The sequence below is a fragment of the Panulirus ornatus genome, chromosome 67 (assembly GCF_036320965.1).
Source record: "Panulirus ornatus isolate Po-2019 chromosome 67, ASM3632096v1, whole genome shotgun sequence".
Taxonomy (NCBI): Eukaryota; Metazoa; Arthropoda; class Malacostraca; order Decapoda; family Palinuridae; genus Panulirus; species Panulirus ornatus.
In genome coordinates this window covers 6,568,395-6,587,797 of record NC_092290.1, presented here as the reverse complement: position 1 = coordinate 6,587,797, position 19,403 = coordinate 6,568,395, and the positions used below count along the sequence as shown (strand labels likewise).

At 51.9% G+C, this 19,403-nt stretch overlaps 1 protein-coding gene across 2 annotated transcripts in view; it reads left to right on the top strand.

Annotated features, from left to right (window-relative positions):
• The window catches only part of LOC139747104 (cadherin-related tumor suppressor-like), a 372,508-nt gene that overhangs the window by 309,824 nt on the left and 43,281 nt on the right, over positions 1–19,403 (top strand). For both annotated transcript variants that reach the window (XM_071658925.1, XM_071658924.1), the window contains exon 7: positions 9,568–10,477. In XM_071658925.1, the coding sequence (XP_071515026.1) occupies positions 9,568–10,477 (910 nt within the window). The remainder of the gene's footprint in view (positions 1–9,567; positions 10,478–19,403) is intronic.

The window sequence follows — 19,403 nt, the reverse complement described above, 5'->3', positions numbered from 1 at the left end:
TCTTGTCCCTCTTACCTGTTCTGCTGTTCTTGTCCCTCTTACCTGTTCTGCTGTTCTTGTCCCTCTTACCTGTTCTGCTGTTCTTGTCCCTCTTACCTGTTCTGCTGTTCTTGTCCCTCTTACCTGTTCTGCTGTTCTTGTCCCTCTTACCTGTTCTGCTGTTCTTGTCCCTCTTACCTGTTCTGCTGTTCTTGTCCCTCTTACCTGTTCTGCTGTTCTTGTCCCTCTTACCTGTTCTGCTGTTCTTGTCCCTCTTACCTGTTCTGCTGTTCTTGTCCCTCTTACCTGTTCTGCTGTTCTTGTCCCTCTTACCTGTTCTGCTGTTCTTGTCCCTCTTACCTGTTCTGCTGTTCTTGTCCCTCTTACCTGTTCTGCTGTTCTTGTCCCTCTTACCTGTTCTGCTGTTCTTGTCCCTCTTACCTGTTCTGCTGTTCTTGTCCCTCTTACCTGTTCTGCTGTTCTTGTCCCTCTTACCTGTTCTGCTGTTCTTGTCCCTCTTACCTGTTCTGCTGTTCTTGTCCCTCTTACCTGTTCTGCTGTTCTTGTCCCTCTTACCTGTTCTGCTGTTCTTGTCCCTCTTACCTGTTCTGCTGTTCTTGTCCCTCTTACCTGTTCTGCTGTTCTTGTCCCTCTTACCTGTTCTGCTGTTCTTGTCCCTCTTACCTGTTCTGCTGTTCTTGTCCCTCTTACCTGTTCTGCTGTTCTTGTCCCTCTTACCTGTTCTGCTGTTCTTGTCCCTCTTACCTGTTCTGCTGTTCTTGTCCCTCTTACCTGTTCTGCTGTTCTTGTCCCTCTTACCTGTTCTGCTGTTCTTGTCCCTCTTACCTGTTCTGCTGTTCTTGTCCCTCTTACCTGTTCTGCTGTTCTTGTCCCTCTTACCTGTTCTGCTGTTCTTGTCCCTCTTACCTGTTCTGCTGTTCTTGTCCCTCTTACCTGTTCTGCTGTTCTTGTCCCTCTTACCTGTTCTGCTGTTCTTGTCCCTCTTACCTGTTCTGCTGTTCTTGTCCCTCTTACCTGTTCTGCTGTTCTTGTCCCTCTTACCTGTTCTGCTGTTCTTGTCCCTCTTACCTGTTCTGCTGTTCTTGTCCCTCTTACCTGTTCTGCTGTTCTTGTCCCTCTTACCTGTTCTGCTGTTCTTGTCCCTCTTACCTGTTCTGCTGTTCTTGTCCCTCTTACCTGTTCTGCTGTTCTTGTCCCTCTTACCTGTTCTGCTGTTCTTGTCCCTCTTACCTGTTCTGCTGTTCTTGTCCCTCTTACCTGTTCTGCTGTTCTTGTCCCTCTTACCTGTTCTGCTGTTCTTGTCCCTCTTACCTGTTCTGCTGTTCTTGTCCCTCTTACCTGTTCTGCTGTTCTTGTCCCTCTTACCTGTTCTGCTGTTCTTGTCCCTCTTACCTGTTCTGCTGTTCTTGTCCCTCTTACCTGTTCTGCTGTTCTTGTCCCTCTTACCTGTTCTGCTGTTCTTGTCCCTCTTACCTGTTCTGCTGTTCTTGTCCCTCTTACCTGTTCTGCTGTTCTTGTCCCTCTTACCTGTTCTGCTGTTCTTGTCCCTCTTACCTGTTCTGCTGTTCTTGTCCCTCTTACCTGTTCTGCTGTTCTTGTCCCTCTTACCTGTTCTGCTGTTCTTGTCCCTCTTACCTGTTCTGCTGTTCTTGTCCCTCTTACCTGTTCTGCTGTTCTTGTCCCTCTTACCTGTTCTGCTGTTCTTGTCCCTCTTACCTGTTCTGCTGTTCTTGTCCCTCTTACCTGTTCTGCTGTTCTTGTCCCTCTTACCTGTTCTGCTGTTCTTGTCCCTCTTACCTGTTCTGCTGTTCTTGTCCCTCTTACCTGTTCTGCTGTTCTTGTCCCTCTTACCTGTTCTGCTGTTCTTGTCCCTCTTACCTGTTCTGCTGTTCTTGTCCCTCTTACCTGTTCTGCTGTTCTTGTCCCTCTTACCTGTTCTGCTGTTCTTGTCCCTCTTACCTGTTCTGCTGTTCTTGTCCCTCTTACCTGTTCTGCTGTTCTTGTCCCTCTTACCTGTTCTGCTGTTCTTGTCCCTCTTACCTGTTCTGCTGTTCTTGTCCCTCTTACCTGTTCTGCTGTTCTTGTCCCTCTTACCTGTTCTGCTGTTCTTGTCCCTCTTACCTGTTCTGCTGTTCTTGTCCCTCTTACCTGTTCTGCTGTTCTTGTCCCTCTTACCTGTTCTGCTGTTCTTGTCCCTCTTACCTGTTCTGCTGTTCTTGTCCCTCTTACCTGTTCTGCTGTTCTTGTCCCTCTTACCTGTTCTGCTGTTCTTGTCCCTCTTACCTGTTCTGCTGTTCTTGTCCCTCTTACCTGTTCTGCTGTTCTTGTCCCTCTTACCTGTTCTGCTGTTCTTGTCCCTCTTACCTGCACACAAGAGGTGACTTGAGCATAACCTTTAAAGTTTTTCTTTAGACCAGTTTGAAGACGTAAACAGTGAACAGTTCTTCGAAGGATGCCAAGACAAAAGAGCCAAAGGCCATAACATGAAATTGAGCAATGAACTTGTTGGGTTTGACGTGAAGCATTGTTTTCATTGTATGACAGTGGTGGATGAATGGAGTGAAGGGTGTCGTGGTTTTGTCAATATGTGGGCATCATGCAGGAGTGTAATGATGTGTTATATTTGGGGAAGGTTGAAGAGACGGGGGTCGGGCCCTTGAGTGTAGAACTCCCTCCTGATGCAGTACACATAGGTAGTTACACACACACACACACACACACACACACACACACACACACACACACACACACACACACACACACACACACAAATCATCATCATTATCAAGTGGTGTAGGGGTAAGCGGGGGAGAGGAAGGGTTGGGCTTGTGTGTGTGTGTGTGTATGTGTGGGTTGTGGTGTGTGAGGGTGTCCCCCTGCCTGGCGCCTGGCACGGTGTGTGGAGTAGAGGTGAGGAGGAAGGAGGGTGTCCCCCTGCCTGGCGCCTGACACGGTGTGTGGAGTAGAGGTGAGGAGGAAGGAGGGTGTCCCCCTGCCTGGCGCCTGACACGGTGTGGGGAGTAGAGGTGAGGAGGAAGGAGGGTGTCCCCCTGCCTGGCGCCTGACACGGTGTGTGGAGTAGAGGTGAGGAGGAAGGAGGGTGTCCCCCTGCCTGGCGCCTGACACGGTGTGTGGAGTAGAGGTGAGGAGGAAGGAGGGTGTCCCCCTGCCTGGCGCCTGGCACGGTGTGGGGAGGAGGGAGGAGGTGGAGTTTCTGGCCGGCCTGACAAACCCCGTTAACTGTGGGCAATAAAGTTTACTGCATGCATACATTTGCCAGCCACCTTGACACCTGACTCAGGATGGTTTTCGCACCTTGTGGAGCCTGGCCCTCACCCAGTGTGGTGTGGTGGCTGCTTCAACCGCATCATTGTCTCCTCCTCCTCCTCCCTCCCTCACCCTCTCCTTCCTCACACACACACACACACACACACACACACACACACACACACACACACACACACACACACGCACACACGCACGCCCACAACCGCCCCCACGCTCCCTGGGGGGTGCTGGCAGTGGAGCCCGCCCCTCAGGGGTGCCCGAGATGGAGAGGGGGTTTCTCTTGGAGGATGGGAGCGAGAGAGAGAGAGAGAGAGAGAGAAAGGTATTTGAGGGGGGGGGGGTGTTCTATTCCAGCGCCTAGTCGTTGGTTTAAGAGGGTTTGTTATACCTGCGTGTTGAGTCACTACTGGCCAGAGTGGACAGACTTGGTGCTGAGGTTTCGTGGTTTTGGACAAACTTCAATGATAATTATAAAGTGTGAGATTGAGTGGGAAAAAAAAATATTCCTTCTGAGGAAAACATAGGAAATTTAGATGTATCTTATTATTATCTTTATCATTATTATTATTATTATCATTATTATTATTATTATCATTATTAAAAAGACAACTCTAAGTGTGTCCCAAATGATCAGAATCGTGTCCCGTGTGTCCCAGCAGGCTGGGATATAGCCTCATGTTTAAGATAGTCCGGGATAAGGAGTCGGGTTGGCGTCCGTCCGCCATGCAGGCTGAGGTGTGGCCGTCCACCTTGCATCATCGCAACATCTTGGTGGCGCGAGATGACACAGTTTATTAAACACTCAAACGTTTACGTAAACGCTTTCGTTAATTCGTAGTTTTCAGTCATTTTAGGGAAGATATTTACTTGGGCGTTTCGGACCCTATCTAGTTTTCAGTCATTTTCATATTCGTTTCGGACTTCATTCATTTTTCTCTGAGGTCTGCGTGCCTCTAGTGACGTTGTTCATTGCTTGTGTTGGGGGCCACTGTAGGCCTGGCACCCTTCCTCGTCTTGTGTGTGTGTGTGTAGCGGGAGGAGCCAGCCATCCTGTCGGCGCCACCATCGTCTCACAGTGTGTGGTACTACGCCCTCCTCCCCTCCCTTCCCTCACCTGAACCACTAGGTCTTCAAGCCTTGTGTTGTCAGCAGCTCCTCCACCCGTTCTCTATTTGCAAGCCCTTTGTATATTGTTCCTCATCTCTTTTTTTTTTTATCGCTTCAGTACCTCTTTCTCTTCCCCTCTGAGGGAGGAGGGACGGGTTAAGATGACACACGCCCCCCTCCTTCCTCCCTCCCTCCCTCCGTGTCGGGTGCTCCCGCGGTCGAGGCGAGGGTACACCAACCCTCCCTGTACATTTCGTCGTCGTCGACGCCGTCCGCCGCCACCGCCGCCCGGGTCTCCAGCGCGTCTCCTCAACCTGTCGTCGTTGGGTGCAGTCGTCGTCGTCTGCGGGTGTGCGAGCGTGTGACGCTGCCGCCGCCGCCATGATTTATGGCGTCCTTTACAAGGATGGAGGCGAGGATCCGTAATTACCATGGAGCCATGGAGGAGCAGTTTGCATTTGTTAGTTACTGTGTGGCTTGGGAGGGCGAGGGAGGGAGGACGACTACTACTGTCGCCTGCATCTGGCCGGTAAATGAGGGCGGCTGGACGTGTCCCGAATGTTCACCGCGTCGCCTGATCCCTGACGTCACCGTGCAGCTCCCTCTTCTAGTGGCTGAAGCGGGACGAGCCGACGGATTCCAGCGCGGGCGAAGCGGGCCGGTGCCCCGAGCAGCTGTATGACCGAAGCGGACCAGCGCCTCTGTAGCGGATGGGCTTGAAGCGGGTCGGCGCGGCGGCGGCGCCCGCCCTTGCACCGGACGGATGAAGTGGATATGGTGTCAGTCACTGCCCCAGCACTGTCTTTCAGTGCCGTGTGGACACTGCACGCACCTGCAGTAGCTCGTCAAGCACTGCTCACTGTAAAGCAGGTGTTCACATTTACCTGCACACCGGTTGCGTTCGTCAATACTCAAAGAACATGGAAATTAGCTTTGGCCTATGGGGTCATTCACTGTAAGGTCACTACTGTAGACGGAGCTGTGAGACTTTTCATCATACCATATAGACGCCAGGCATTGTATATCATATAAGGAACTACGCGAGGACACAATTTGTCTTTATGTTATACACACAAACGTATAATATATCTTGGTTTATCATGGAAATTCTCACTGAATGCCAGACATAACTAAGCATTTCTCATTATATCTTGAATATTAGAAATGTTCATTGTACAAAAAAATTGAGAAATGGTTACTGTATAGCATCAAAAATCATGGAATTTTCTGTAGTGTAATAAGGCAGTGGCAGAGACAGATGATGGTACACGCTCACAAAATACACGCTGGGTTTTCACAGTTCTTGGACAGTTCCACTGGAAAGAACTGAGTAACATCAAGACCCATTACCGTACTTAGGATTTCGCCTGAGTTCGTTGCTGTATGAAGGATTGTAATCTAAACCTTAGTTCGGGTACTGACTTGGAGAAAATGTATTCCACTCTGGCCATAGAACGTGATGAGGGGGTTCCTCCTATTTTCCACAACGGCGCTTATTTTCCTCACCACAGTAACTGTGTGTGTGAGGGTCTGCAGGCGACGGAGGTGGTGTACCGTGGTGACAAGTTACCTCCTTGTAGAGGACGGAGTTACCCACACCTGACGTGGTAGACGTGGTAGATGTGGGAGGCGGTAGGGTGAGGGGGAGTGGAGGAAGGAGGAGAAGGGGGGGGATGAATGAAGACGTTCATTAAGGTGAGGTAGGGCGGCGGCATACGTCCGGACGTCAGTGTTGGGGCCGGGTAGGCGATAGTATCAGCTGCAGCACTAATTACTTGTTGCCCCCTCCTCTGCTAGTTACACTTGCTTACGCCACCCCCCGAGCCCTCAACGCCACGTCTGACGCCCCGAACCAGGCGGCTGGCACCACGGGGCACACGTACCCTAGTGGGGACGGTCAGGTCTCCCAAGACGAAGGTGCTCTGTAAGGACCTGCAGTGTCGCCCTCCACACCCGTCGCACGCTATGAAAGCGTCTTACAGATGCATTCTGCAATGATAGGACATATCTCTTGGGTCATGGTTGTCTGTCACGTCATTCGTAATGTCATGGAGACTCTATTGGCCCAAGAGTTCGGGAGAAACACCGTCATATCCGTCCGCGTGAGGGAGACGCCTCTGCCTCCAGTTCCTCTCCACAGGAACACGAACTAACACGGTCACTAAATCTGCTCGTGCGATATCAGTCCGTAAATTCCATCAACCTTACACCATCGGGCGATATGGGTCGTAACGCACGGGATCTTCAGCTGTTACGGTCGCCCCCTCTGGGGTGCTAAACCTTCCTACCACAACATACACCGTCGGCTCACCCTCTGGTTTGACGATGGGCACCTTTCCGCCACCTCTACCACCTCTACTTGTCTTTTTCCCGCCCTGCCAGTCGGGGGTGTAATGGCTGACGACGTAACCCTCCCGTAAGTCCTTCACCCTCGAGAGAGAAAAAACACGGCCTCAAACCTCAGGAGGGGGAGAAGCCCTTTGTCATATTCTCAACGCTGAAGTAACCTGGGAAAAGTAAGCAAGCGGAGGCGGTCAGTGTGGGCCGGGAGAGGTGTTGGCATAGCGGAAGGGGCCTCCATTGGGATGTTGGCTCCCTGCCTCACCTCCTGCCCTGGCCACATCCTCCGCACATACACAGTCGAAGCGGTGCTCGCCTCACGCTTCTTCCCGCTACCTCGCTCACACTTTTACCTCTATATATATCCACACTTCTGACGCGGCTTACACTTATCACATTCCCACAGCCGTAGACGATCTCAGCATACCTAGCTAGATCCGCTACTTGCTGTCTAGCTCCCCACCTCAGTTCCTGCCATCTGTTGATCAGAGGCCTCATCCAGTCGCCTCAGTGTCCACAGGAGTACCGTTTATTGGTGGGATTTCGCGTCACTGCATCAGTTCCTCCTTAATGTTGATGTTAGACATTTCTGAACACTGTTTGCTTGTTTGCCAAATGGCGTCCTAGCTGCGTCTCTACTTTGTTTATCAGCTGACTGTTATATTCTTGTATCTCCCCTGATGATGTGATTATTACATGAAATTGCACTTGGGAACTTATCGTGTTCCATTTCCCCTGTGGACTCGTCGGAATATATATATATATATATATATATATATATATATATATATATATATATATATATATATATATACAAGCAGAATGGGGCCCAAACGAATGTAAAAGTCTCCGTACAGTACAGATATTTGCACAAACAACGGTTGCATCATGAAGTACCCAGTAGCCGGTGAGGCAGTCTGCGAGGCGTAATTTCCATAACTGGGGAATCATTCCTGAGTGAATATTGTGAGGAGGGATTTTCCTCATCATATCCCGAGAGTCGTAAGACGATACGCGCCACCGACCCTGTCTCTCAGCGTCCTACTGGGTTGTCAAGGCTTTATGGACAATATATTTTTATCACTAACCCGGGTCTCCTTTGTAAACAGGCCCGGTTGTTCTCCGCGAGCCCCACTCATGAAGCTCTGGCCAGCTGTAAGGCAGCGCTACTTCCAGTAGCAGGGGAGCGATGGACTCCTTAGGAGTGTGAGTAGTTCTTCGAACAGACTATACTGTTTCCCGAACAGCCTCGCCAAAGGTGGCTTTCCACTCGCAGTGTAACTAAATTGACGTGGATCCCCGTAACTTATATATATATATATATATATATATATATATATATATATATATATATATATATATATATATATATATATATATATATATATATTGTTTGGTCATTAGAATGTATTGTGCTCATTCCACTTGCAAATTCTACCCTGACGTCCTTCCCACGCGTCAGACGGGCACATGAACCGACCTAACTGTTTGCACGAACTAAATATTCATTCACATTTTTTTCCCCATCCGTGCTAGTGAATCGGTCAGCACTGTCGAGGGAGAGAAAATCTGGCAAAGTGAGCCTTAACCCTCTTGGGAATAAGGCACACGGACTTGATCCGTCACCTCAGCAACACCACCAGAGCTTTGAAAATAACACCACCACCCCCAGGTAGCGAGTGAGAGAGATATATATATACAGTAGGGCGACGCGACCTCAAACGCTGCGGGGAGGGAGAGTCTGCCCAAGTCTACCCTCGCGACGCCCGTTTTCCTCCGTAGATTTGAATAATGGTAACGGGCGACCGGGCGATCGCCGCCCGAGGTGTCTCGAACATCGGCCACAGCGACCGACGCAATATGTATTCAAAGTGTTCATACGATCCCATCCCTGGGTAAATCCTCCTCCTATTTAAGGAGGGTGGTGTTCGGAGGAGCTCAGTGCCGCCGCATAATACCAGGTGTTGTTGTCTTGCGGTGTTTTTGTGAAGGGGGCCGGCGAGAGTAACGGGAGCTGAGGCTCATAGATGATGCCGGGTGGTGGGCCGGGCGCTGGTGAATACTTCGGCCGGGTTTTATGGGCGACGGTGAGCCGATAAGCATATTGCTTGTGCATTTTGACTGATGGTTAATGCTCGGGGAATGATACGGTTGTGGAAGAGCTTCATTTACTAGGAGGAGGAGGAGGAGGAGGGAGAGAGGAGGTGGTCGGTGTCTTCAGGAAGCCCAGCGCAGTTTTTCCACGGCCAAGGTTCAAGATTCTTCTCTCTCTCTCTGAAGGTGGGATGGGTTTGGGGAGAGGTTGTCGTGATGGCCGGGGTTCTTGTAGTCTCTCTCTCTCTCTCTCTCTCTCTCTCTCTCTCTCTCTCTCTCTCTCTCTCTCTTCCTCTCTTCAGAAAGTGCTCAGGGCGTGATTTCCCTCATTGTATACGATACGTATAATAACACTTAATGTGTGCCGACGCTTATTTTCAAACGTTTATCCTTTTTTTTCTTTTTGACCAGGTGGCACATTATCATCATTTTTATTACTTTCTTTTGTATTGGTTTTCTTCCTGCTCAGATTTTATGTAAGATGGAAGAAATCATGAATGATACGATTGGTAATGCATCGACGAATGAATGTTTCTTCTGGATGGCGCTGGTTTATAGGGAGAGATGACTGCATTAAATGACATTATCTGATCCTTTTTCTTTACCATTGTTTTGACAAGGGGTGAGAGAGACCGGGGAAATAGCCGGTTACGGTAATGACTCACGGTCATTCGAGATGTGCCTGGTGTAGTTAGGGGTTAAAGGCTATGTTATGTTAACGCTGTTTGGTTCTTGCAGGTGACCATCATCCTGCGGGACGTGAACGACATGGCCCCGGAGTTCGTGACGCCCAACGAGACGGTGGTGGAGGAGAACACGCCCGTCAACACCGTGGTGATGGCGGTCAAGGCCGTGGACCGCGACGAGGGCCGAAACTCTTACATCGAGTACTCCCTGGCTCCCGTGCCCGGCAACCGGTTCGCCCTGGGTCCCGTTGACGGGCTGCTGAGGATTGCTGCGCCTCTGGACCGGGAGGACCGGGCGAACTACTCCCTGGTGGTGACCGCCAGGGACCGCGGCAACCCGCCCAACGCCCACACGCTCACCATCAGCCTCCGCGTCGCCGACGAGAACGATAACTCGCCCATCTTCGACCCCAAGCAGTACTCGGCCAGCGTGCCCGAGAACGCCTCCATCGGCCTCTCGGTGCTGCAGGTGTCGGCCACGGACGCGGACGAGAGCCTCAACGGCCGCGTCCGTTACACCATCGTGGCCGGGGACAAGAACCGGGACTTCTCCATCAGCGAGGACACGGGCGTTATCCGGGTGGCGAAGAACCTCAACTATGAGCGCCGGAATCACTACCTGCTGACGGTGCAGGCCGAGGACTCCGGTGCCGACGTGCGCTACGACTCCGCCACCGTCACCATCTCCATCATGGACATCAACGACAACGCGCCTGTATTCCTGGACTCGCCTTACCTCGTCTACGTCATGGAGAACATGGCCGCCCTTCCAGCGCCCATCGCCACCGTCACGGCCTTCGACGCCGATAACCCTCCGTACAACCGCGTCAACTACCTCGTCAAGGAGGGCGACAAGTCGGTGTTCTCCGTGAACGCCACGTCGGGACAGATCAGCCTTCTGCGGGCTCTGGACCGGGAGGAACGCGATCACTACGCCCTCACCGTCGTCGCCATGGACACCGGTGAGTACCCACTTCCTGCTCTAGTATAAACATTCATACACGTCGCTAGATCCCATACTCGCACAGCTGCCTTTATTAGACAGATATTACTAGATCCTAAGCCTTGTGTAGTTGCCTCTAAGATAGATACAAGTGAAGTGTAACCACAGGTTTCTGGAGATTTTTTGGTAATGGTTTGCCGTTCGTCGGTGCCGTCCAATGAACGCTGTGCTGCGTAGTGGTAGAGGTGCGTGTGTGTGAGGGAGTAGTCAGAGACAAGAGCGGCGGCGGACGAGCCAGCAGCAGCTCTCCCTGTACTCCACACAAACCTTTACGCTCACTACGAGGTATAATTAATTTTCCCGTTTCGGACCCTCAACACGGAATATTGGTTGTGCCTCACAATTTTTTTTTTTTTTTTTATGTGAAGTTGCAATTAGAAACGAGAGGAGATTAATAATGCGGTCCGCTCATAAAAGTGAAACCACGCTCAGAGGAGATCTCGAAGTGACCCTGCGGACTTCGCCCTCCTCAAGCCTTGGAGTTCATTAAGGTTGATTTATCCACGCTATACCCAGGGCGTCTTGGGTTTTACTTGAGGCGCTTGACAAAGGTGTAAATTATGCGTTCCGTGACTTATATTGCGAGGCATAAAGGGAGAGGCTTGGTGGAGCGTTAAATGTCATCCTGGCAAGAGGGGCACCGTCCATACCGATGCTCCTCCGCCTGTGGGGCGCGGCGGCAGTGTGTGTGTGTGTGTGTGTGTGTGTGTGGTGGCTGGATGGGTGCTCTTGCCTCCGCCTCCTCCGCCTCCTCCTCCTCCTCCTCCGCTCCCAGAGCTGTTTTACCTCCATGTTTTCTGGGGATTTTATTGAGACCATATAATGTGGCCATTAAACACTGACACGATCGTTATCTGCGGAGGGAGTGGTTGGGGGGAGGGAGGTAGGGAAGGAAGAACAGCGATGGGGGATTGATGTGGTCAAGGCTCAAGATGGCATGGCGATAGCGCGTTAACCAGACCAGTATAGTATGGCGATGGTAAACTAACCAGGTCAGTAATATAGCGATGGTACATTAACCATGCCAGTAATATACCGATGGTACATTAACCATGCCAATAATATACCGATGGTACATTAACCAGGCCAGTAATATAGCGATGGTATATTAACCAGACTAGTATGATATGATGGCACATATTAACCAGACCATCATAACATGGCGATGGTGCATTAACCAGACAAGTATGTTATGGCGATGTACATTAGCCAGACCAGTGCACTATGTCGATGGGACATAAATTAGACTAATAGATCATTATGGCATGGTGATAATGACGGACAGGAAAACCAACGTAATATGTCGACCGGAGATTGACATAGTACGATGTATAGATAGAAGGGGATCATGACCAGACGGGAGACGTGACTGAAACCTATAAACTGCCGAATGGACCCGATGACATCCACCAAAAACAGATGATTGAGACGAAGAAAACGATTCGAAGACTCACCGGTGCAGAGTGGGGAAGGAGGAGGGAAAAGGGGGGTGTGATGATATGAAGCAGAACTACGTAGTGTAGTGATGGAACGGGAGACTAATGAGAGAACCTGCCTACAAGACAAGTCAATGGAGACAAGTTGGAGAAAATCAGGATATAATATGACAGAGAAGAGAAGGGTTTAGAAGTCTAGGGATAAGACGAGTGTGGTACTCCATCCCCCCCGTGCTATTTAAACAGTTTATTACACACACACGACACTGGGAGCCACCAAGAGTGTAGAACTCCCTTCTCTCGTACCTTGCACACCCACACACACCCAGAGGTGTTCTGGCTGACGTATGTGGCCGTGTAAAGCCGCTTCTACACCACAAGTCAGCATGAAGTACCGGATATCACCACTATAAACAGGTTGCAAGCACCAGATGGTGGCCGGGTGGGCTCTGGTGAGCAGCGGCCAATCAAATGTGTTGACAGGCCTCACTGCCAGGTCCCGCCAGCCCCCCCTCCTGATCCAGGTGGGTCCTCCAGCAGTCCTGTCTGGTATCTTGTTCGTGCAGATGGATCTTCCCTCCATCGTATTTAATGGTAGGGGATGATAGGTTCCCCCGGCTTGTGTATCGCTTGTTGTTGGTTTGTCACGATATGGCGTCGGGCGATGGTATACTGAGAAGGAATCTTGGCTCCTAGAGGGGGCGGTGGCGGCGCTACCTCACCCTTCAGCAGGGCGCTACTGAGAGGGAATCTTGACCCCTAGAGGGGGCGGTGGCGGCGCTACCTCACCCTTCAACAGGGCGCTACTGAGAAGGAATCTTGACCCCTAGAGGGGGCGGTGACGGCGCTACCTCACCCTTCAACAGGACGCTACTGGTACTGGGCAATTCATAGTGTTGTAGCCCTTGCGTGTTAGGGAGAAAAGGCCACGCCATCATACCCAAGGCTCGTACTGCCGTTCATAGTGTCTGCACCATCGTGGTCAAGGGTGGCAGCGTCTTGCTTAAGGGGTCGCGGTGTCGTGTCGAAGGCTGGCACCGTCGTGGTCCAACAGTTGAGGAAAGGGCGATCTCGTCTTTCCAGGGGTCCGTAGTGGCCGGCAACACCCCTCCACCTCTCACTCCTTCCCTCCCTCCCTTCCCCTGGGGGAAACCGCAGCTGCAAGTGATGTTCATGTTGGGTGGCGGAGGCTAAGGAGGGAGGGACGGCTGGGGTAGGTAGGCAGGAGGTACTCCGGTGGGAGGTCGTGATGACTCCTTCGTCAGTGGTACAGTTCAGTCACGCTCCAAGACCACCACCCACCCACCCACCCACCGACTCACTCACCCATCCACCCCCCCACACTCCTTACTCACGGCTTCCAACAGAATTCCTTCGTTCTCTAATTACACAGATTATTTCTATTATTTTTCGTCTTTTTTTTTGGGGGGGGGGCGTATAGCTTCACTGATTTCATATAAATTTATACCACAAAATTTCGTAACTTGTTGGAGGGTATTATTTCAAGAATTTCCAAGGCGGTCACATAGGATCCCAGCTTGTAAACTGCCAATACTTCTGCGGGGGGGAGGAGAGGAGGGAGGGGGCAGCAACCACACGAGCCAGAGAACCGGTTGGAGACCACTTTCTTCACGCTGTTCGAACGGTGATTATAGTGATGGGTCTGAACGAATCGGCTTCAAAGCGATTTCGAACCTTTATGGAGCAGTGAAGCATGCTCGGGAACTGGTCCGCCCCATAAAGGCGTCACACGGTTTTTGTGGTCGTCCAGGTCGGCCGGCCGGAGAAGAGATTGAGCGAGAGCTGAGTCAGTGTGCCGGAGGATGTCAATAACAGGGACAGTGTCGAGGAGCAGTTTGTTGATGAAATGTGATACCGTAGATCCGGACGGGGGCCGAGGGCGCCTCCTCTCCTCTTCCTTCCTTCACTCGCCCAGGGTAGGAAGACAGAGAGACACTAGACACATGTCTCGAGCCGAAGCGACCAAGGGAGAGAGACACTCGAGCTCATCTCTCGTCGATGGCCGTCGAAGAAACAAGAGTGGGGGAGGGAAGGTCACGTTTGAGATCGATTCAGAGTGGGAGGTCAACACGCGTGTGTTGTTGATGTCCTCCCTCAAATGTGGCGGTAATGGAACCTTTGATACGTGTTGCTCTAGGCGACTGGCAGCTCTTCAGTGGAGTACACACATTAGCGTGACACACACCTTTCCCCCTATAATGTGTATTTCAAGCACTTATCAATGCTGTACACCCAGTGTACTGTGGCCTCTTCTCACATTTTTTTAGCTGCTCATTTACGCCAGGTGGAATCCGCAGAGACGGCTTCTGTGTTAGCTGGAAACACGTAGCTATGCCTGCGTTAGCTGGAGACGCGTGGCTATATCCGTGCTAGCTGAAGACACGTGGCAATACCCATGTCAGCTGCTCTCGTGTTAGCTGGAGACACGTGGCTATACCTGCGTTAGCTGGAGACACGTGGTTATACTCGTGTACACACCACAGAACACATATTGGCTATACTCCTATGAGCTGTACCCTGCTTGCCTGTTATCATTTCTCCTATAATCCCGTCGACTCGACCCTTCTTGACAGCACTGTCACCAGTACCCTCGTTCCCCCAGTACGCAATACGTTCCGGAGCCTTCGCCGTAGCGGTATGCACCAGACGCCACAAAGCGCAACTCATTCCACCAACGCGCAGTTCACCGTGAATTCAGACATCACGTAATTACAAACTGAATTAAAGATTCTAAGGAAGGAATTGCCTCTCTCTGTGCGTGGTGTTCGGGGCATGTCTTTCACGTCAGCCATTAAGTCACCTCTGTTATCTTCCGAACGGTGACCGCATCAGTCCCTGTAGCGGGCCTTGCTTACCCAGTGTTGCGGTATAGGAAATAATAGACGTCAGGCAGACACACGTAATGTGGTTAAGAACTCGTCTGGTCTTGGCGTTGGGCCTCGCCTGCGTTTGTGGAGTTCCCTTGGTTGGTCTCGGTTCTGGTCTGCAGACTGATTACTCAGGTCCCTGGGAGTCGACGCGACGCCTCGCAAGGAACTGTTGCGTTGAGGAGATGCGTCTCTTGTCCAAGCGATGCGTCCCGTATTTTGTAACAGATTTGTGGCGAGAACTTGGAACACGTCCAGTGTGTTGAGCGTATAGAGAGGTGCTGTTGTGGGGAAGGTTATGTTCCATGACTACATAATCGTTCCAGACATCGCACTACCGTTCCAGGCATCACACATCGTTCCAGGCATCACACATCGTTCCAGGCATCACACATCGTTCCAGACATCACACATCGTTCCAGGCATCACACATCGTTCCAGGCATCACACATCGTTCCAGGTATCACACATCGTTCCAGACATCACACATCGTTCCAGGCATCACACATCGTTCCAGGCATCACACATCGTTCCAGGCATCACACATCGTTCCAGGTATCACACATCGTTCCAGGCATCACACATCGTTCCAGGCATCACACATCGTTCCAGGCATCACACATCGTTCCAGACATCACACATCGTTCCAGGCATCACACATCGTTCCAGGCATCACACATCGTTCCAGACATCACACATTGTTCCAGGCATCACACATCGTTCCAGACATCACACATCGTTCCAGGCATCACACATCGTTCCAGGCATCACACATCGTTCCAGGCATCACACATCGTTCCAGGCATCACACATCGTTCCAGACATCACACATCGTTCCAGGCATCACACAGTCGTTCCAGACATCACACATCGTTCCAGGCATCACACATCGTTCCAGGCATCACACATCGTTCCAGGCATCACACATCGTTCCAGACATCACACATCGTTCCAGGCATCACACATCGTTCCAGCATCACACATCGTTCCAGGCATCACACATCGTTCCAGACATCACACATCGTTCCAGACATCACACATCGTTCCAGACATCACAAGTCGTTCCAGACATCACACATCGTTCCAGACATCACAAGTCATTCCAGGACATCACACATCGTTCCAGACATCACACATCGTTCCAGGCATCACACATCGTTCCAGGCATCACACATCGTTCCAGGCATCACACATCGTTCCAGACATCACAAGTCGTTCCAGGCATCACAAGTCGTTCCAGACATCACACATCGTTCCAGACATCACACATCGTTCCAGACATCACACATCGTTCCAGGCATCACACATCGTTCCAGACATCACAAGTCATTCCAGACATCACACATCGTTCCAGACATCACACAACGCTCCAGACATCACAAATCGTTCCAGACATCACAAATCGTTCCAGACATCACACATTGTTCCAGGCATCACACATCGTTCCAGGCATCACACATCGTTCCAGACATCACAAGTCATTCCAGACATCACACATCGTTCCAGACATCACACATCGTTCCAGACATCACACAACGCTCCAGACATCACAAATCGTTCCAGACATCACACATCGTTCCAGACATCACACAACGCTCCAGACATCACACATCGTTCCAGGCATCACACATCGTTCCAGACATCACAAGTCATTCCAGACATCACACATCGTTCCAGACATCACAAGTCATTCCAGACATCACACATCGTTCCAGACATCACACATCGTTCCAGACATCACACATTGTTCCAGGCATCACACATCGTTCCAGGAATCACACATCATTCCAGGCATCACACTACCGTTCCAGGCATCACTCATCGGTTCCAGACAACACCTTTCTCGAGTCGCCTACTATCTCAGCCTGTGTCCACTCTGCCTGGCCGTGCAAGCAAGAGTTTTCTGCCCTCCTCCCCCACAGCATCATGTCCGCCCGGAGCTTAGAGGACGTGTATCAATGGCTGTGATCTGCTGTCGCTTGTGAGCTTAGAGTTGAGACTAAACCGATTTACCTTACGTGGTGCATGGAAGACAACTGAGGAGGAATACTTGATATGCAGGAGTGAGTCAGTGATTGGCGGAGGCGATATGGCGTGGATCTCCTCTGTCCACCCTCCACCCGACTCTGTTCAAACTCCCTACTTCCCTCCACTCCGGTCTGTTGGTCCACCCCCCCGGTCTACGCAAGCGACACGGTGCGAGGTGACTTACCGGTGGCACACACACTCCCCCAGTGGTCTGGCGAGGCCCAGCGCCACCTGTAGGTGTAGCGGGGCGCCTCGGCCATAGCGCCGGGTAATGGAGCTTGACACTTGGGGAGTCAGTGAACTGCAAGCTCTCAAGCAGAGGCTTGTCGGCAACGCCCACCTGTCCGGCTCCCGCCAGTCTACACGGTACGATAATTACGCGCAACATGACAATGACAGCCTTATAGAGGGAGGGAGGGAGTCGTTGAGGGCGTCCGGCGGGAGGTCGCCTTGGCCTGACCCTGGTGCAGGGACACTCTCGAGGACAAGGGTAGTCTCCGGTCATTTGTGTGAGGCAAGAGGCCGCGAGGACGCAAGCGGAGAGAAAGAACCTGGCTCGCCAGGGTGTAGTTATCCTCCCTGTGTGTGTGTGTGTGTGTGTGTGTGTGTGTGTGCATCTCATTTGCAGGGTGAGGGATGAGGCCGGTGATAATTGTCTCGGGAGACGAGGGCGGGTCTGCAGCGGGAGATGGACACCGGAGAGTCTCGATGACGTCGCGAGAAGGGAGGAAGCTGGAAAGTTTTGTGATGGAAGGAGGTGGAGTTGCGAGAGGGAAAGGGGGGTGAGGACGAGTGTGTGGGGCAAGTGGGGGGACAAGGACACAGGAGAACACATAACTGGGGAACACTTACTCTCGGGTGGAAGATGGTGGACCTGATGTGGACGAGATCACAGGGAGAGAACATTAAGGAAGGCAGGGGTAGCCTTCCCCGTCTTGCCAGCGCTGACCGAGGGGCGCAGGCAGGAGCCCCTCTTCTTCTCCTCCCTTTGGGGACCTCTAGCGAGTGGCTAATGTGAGGTGGAGATCCATTGTAGATGCGTTCGTCGCCCAGAGAGACGAGCTGCTTGGTGGAAGTTGGATCACTGATTTTGTTCCTTTCGTCTATGGTGAGGAGAGGAGGGGTACCTGGTGAGCCAGACTCCCCGTCTGCAGCAGGTGCCAAGGGAGGCACCAGTCACCCACCCCTCACCCTGCAGTGTCATCCTCACTGCACTAGCCAACCTGCCGCTAGGGTGGAACGGCCGCGTGGCCGACCATACGACGCAGGAATGTCGAGGCCACCAGCAAGCACGAACCTATTTATCTTGCGTCAGGTGGCCCGGGACGGACAACGCCCGTGTTCATTGACATCCTGACCACACCCACGTCACACGCGCACACACGAGCGCATGCACGCATACACACACACCCTCAGCGAGCGGTGTATCCACGCGGGCAAATGACATGGTGCAGAGTATGTTGATTAGGGTTTCATGTACGACAACTCAAGCATTGTACCGTCGTGCTCAGGGATCGTACCGTCGTGCACAACGATCGTACCGTCGTGCTCAGCGATCACACCGTCGTGCTCAACGATCGTACCGTCGTGCTCAGGGATCGTACCCTCGTGTTCAACGATCGTACCGTCGTGCTCAGGTATCGTACCGTCATGCTCAGGGATCGTACTGTCGTGCTCCGCGATCGCACCCTCGTGCTTAACGATCGTACCTTCGTGCTCAACGATCGTACCTTCGTGCTCAACGGTCGTACCTTCATGCTCAAGGATCGTACCCTCGTGCTCAACGGTCGTACCCTCGTGCTCAAGGATCGAACCGTCGTTCTTAAGGGTCACACGGTCGTGCTCACTGGGTTCATTGCCTCTGGTATTATCACACACCATTCCATTCTTTGACCTCGCCAGGGTAGTCAGCCATACCCATATATAGGGAAAGATATTCCGGGCGCTAATGATTTTCTTCTGAGTGGGACATGGTAGACGAAGGGGTCTGTCTGGTTCGCCCATCACCCTTACACACCATCGCCTGTCACCCCCGGTTGGTTAAAGCCAGTCAGATGGAAGAGTCGGCTGGGCAGATTCCCAAACCAGCAGCCACCTCGCTCCCCCAAGGATCAGATATGTAGATCTTGTTCTACCACAGGAGCCTATCCTGCCCTCCTGCAGCACGGAGACTATCCTACCCTCCTACAGGGATCCTGTATCAGTGCAAAGGCCATCCTAGGATCCTGCAGGGACCATGATCCAACATGGAGGGACAAATCCCGACCTCCTGCAGGGGGTCGTGTTCCGGCATGGAACCAGCCCTAAGCTCTGCCTGGTATCTTGTTCTAGTATCTGGAGCTCCATCAAGGGGTATGGTCCAGGCCGTTGACCAGACAATAAGTCCCAGCATGAAGGGCATCTCCGTCGGGTAGGTTGTCCCAAGTTGCAGCAGAGACTGTCTCATTTCGGGCGCCTCCTCCGTCAGGTGGGTTGTCCCAGGTTGCAGCAGAATACTGTCTCACTGTGGGCGCCTCCTCCGTCAGGTGGGTTG